This window comes from Volvox carteri, assembly GCF_000143455.1.
Source record: "Volvox carteri f. nagariensis unplaced genomic scaffold VOLCAscaffold_65, whole genome shotgun sequence".
NCBI lineage: Eukaryota > Viridiplantae > Chlorophyta > Chlorophyceae > Chlamydomonadales > Volvocaceae > Volvox > Volvox carteri.
In genome coordinates this window covers 27,815-28,882 of record NW_003307608.1, presented here as the reverse complement: position 1 = coordinate 28,882, position 1,068 = coordinate 27,815, and the positions used below count along the sequence as shown (strand labels likewise).

Below are 1,068 nucleotides of genomic sequence, written 5' to 3'. Positions count from 1 at the left end.
TTCCTTGTTTGTTTGTTGTTTCTTCCGCCGCGTCGTATACATTCTCCCCGGATTCCAATAATATTATTATCAAGGAAAAGCTAAGTAAACAGTTTATTACACATGCACTTACTGACTTGTACGATTGTTATGCGTTTGTTGTACTGCAGCCCTGGCGCACTGTGTTCTTCTACTACTTTGTCACGACGTGGGCCATTATGAACGCCTGGGCCATCTACGGAGTGGCCAAGTACTACAACAAGGACGGCAATGTGGTGAGGGGGGGGGCGGGGGGGAAAGGAGGTTGGGGGCAACTGGTGGGCGACCAAGTGCCAAAAACCCTAACATGCTTTTTGTGGAGCATAAACACGTTTGTTTATACAACGTAAATATGTCTATGAACATGTGTCTATTAATATGACGTAACTATATACTGACGTGTTCTTTTACAAGCGGGAAGCAGTGTGGTCCTCCTTGGTGTGTAAAATATAATATTTCATAAAGTCATTAGAAAGTGAGAAATCAGAAAGTGCAGACTGGGTGCAGAAACATTGAGGGGTTGGGATGGTCGGGTGGTGTGCGTGTGTATGTATGTATGTATGTACGTATGTGTGTGTAAAGGAGTGGCGGCGAGGGTGAAATTTACAGGACGTAAGAGATGTACTGCATCAGTCGGTCGGTCGGTCGGTCACGGGCGCCAGGACTCCAATATTACCTTCCCCCCCTCCACACACAGGAGGAGGACACCGCAGGATAGCGACTACAATTTCGTGTTGTGCCAAACACAAGGAATAAAATAATTAATAAAATTTTAAATAAAAATAATAAATAAATAAAATAATTAATTATTCTTAGTGAATAATTTTGCGAAGTGGATGTGTGCGGATGGCAGTCGCCGCCCAGTCCCCCGATGATAATAATGATGATGATGATGATAATGATGATCACGAAAAGTGGGTTGAGGTTGAGGTGTGTCCGTGTGGTGTTTGTTTTGGTAAACCCCCCTTCCCTTAACTTTTGCCCCCCCTTTTTCCCCCCCAACCGCCCAAACCCCTCCCAACCGCCCCCTCCNCCAACACACTTGCCGCC

General features: G+C 45.5%; 2 protein-coding genes across 2 annotated transcripts in view; both read left to right on the top strand.

Annotated features, from left to right (window-relative positions):
• Positions 1-254, top strand: part of VOLCADRAFT_97797 (uncharacterized protein) — a gene marked incomplete at both ends in the record, with an annotated part of 3,350 nt that extends 3,096 nt beyond the window's left edge. Inside the window, one exon of the mRNA XM_002956779.1 lies at positions 150-254. Within this exon, the coding sequence (XP_002956825.1) occupies positions 150-254 (105 nt within the window). The remainder of the gene's footprint in view (positions 1-149) is intronic.
• A 289-nt stretch (positions 255-543) lies between these two features.
• Positions 544-1,068, top strand: part of VOLCADRAFT_102366 (ornithine transaminase) — a gene marked incomplete at both ends in the record, with an annotated part of 13,642 nt that continues 13,117 nt past the window's right edge. The window contains one exon of the mRNA XM_002956778.1: positions 544-564. Coding sequence (XP_002956824.1) covers positions 544-564 — 21 coding nt within the window. The remainder of the gene's footprint in view (positions 565-1,068) is intronic.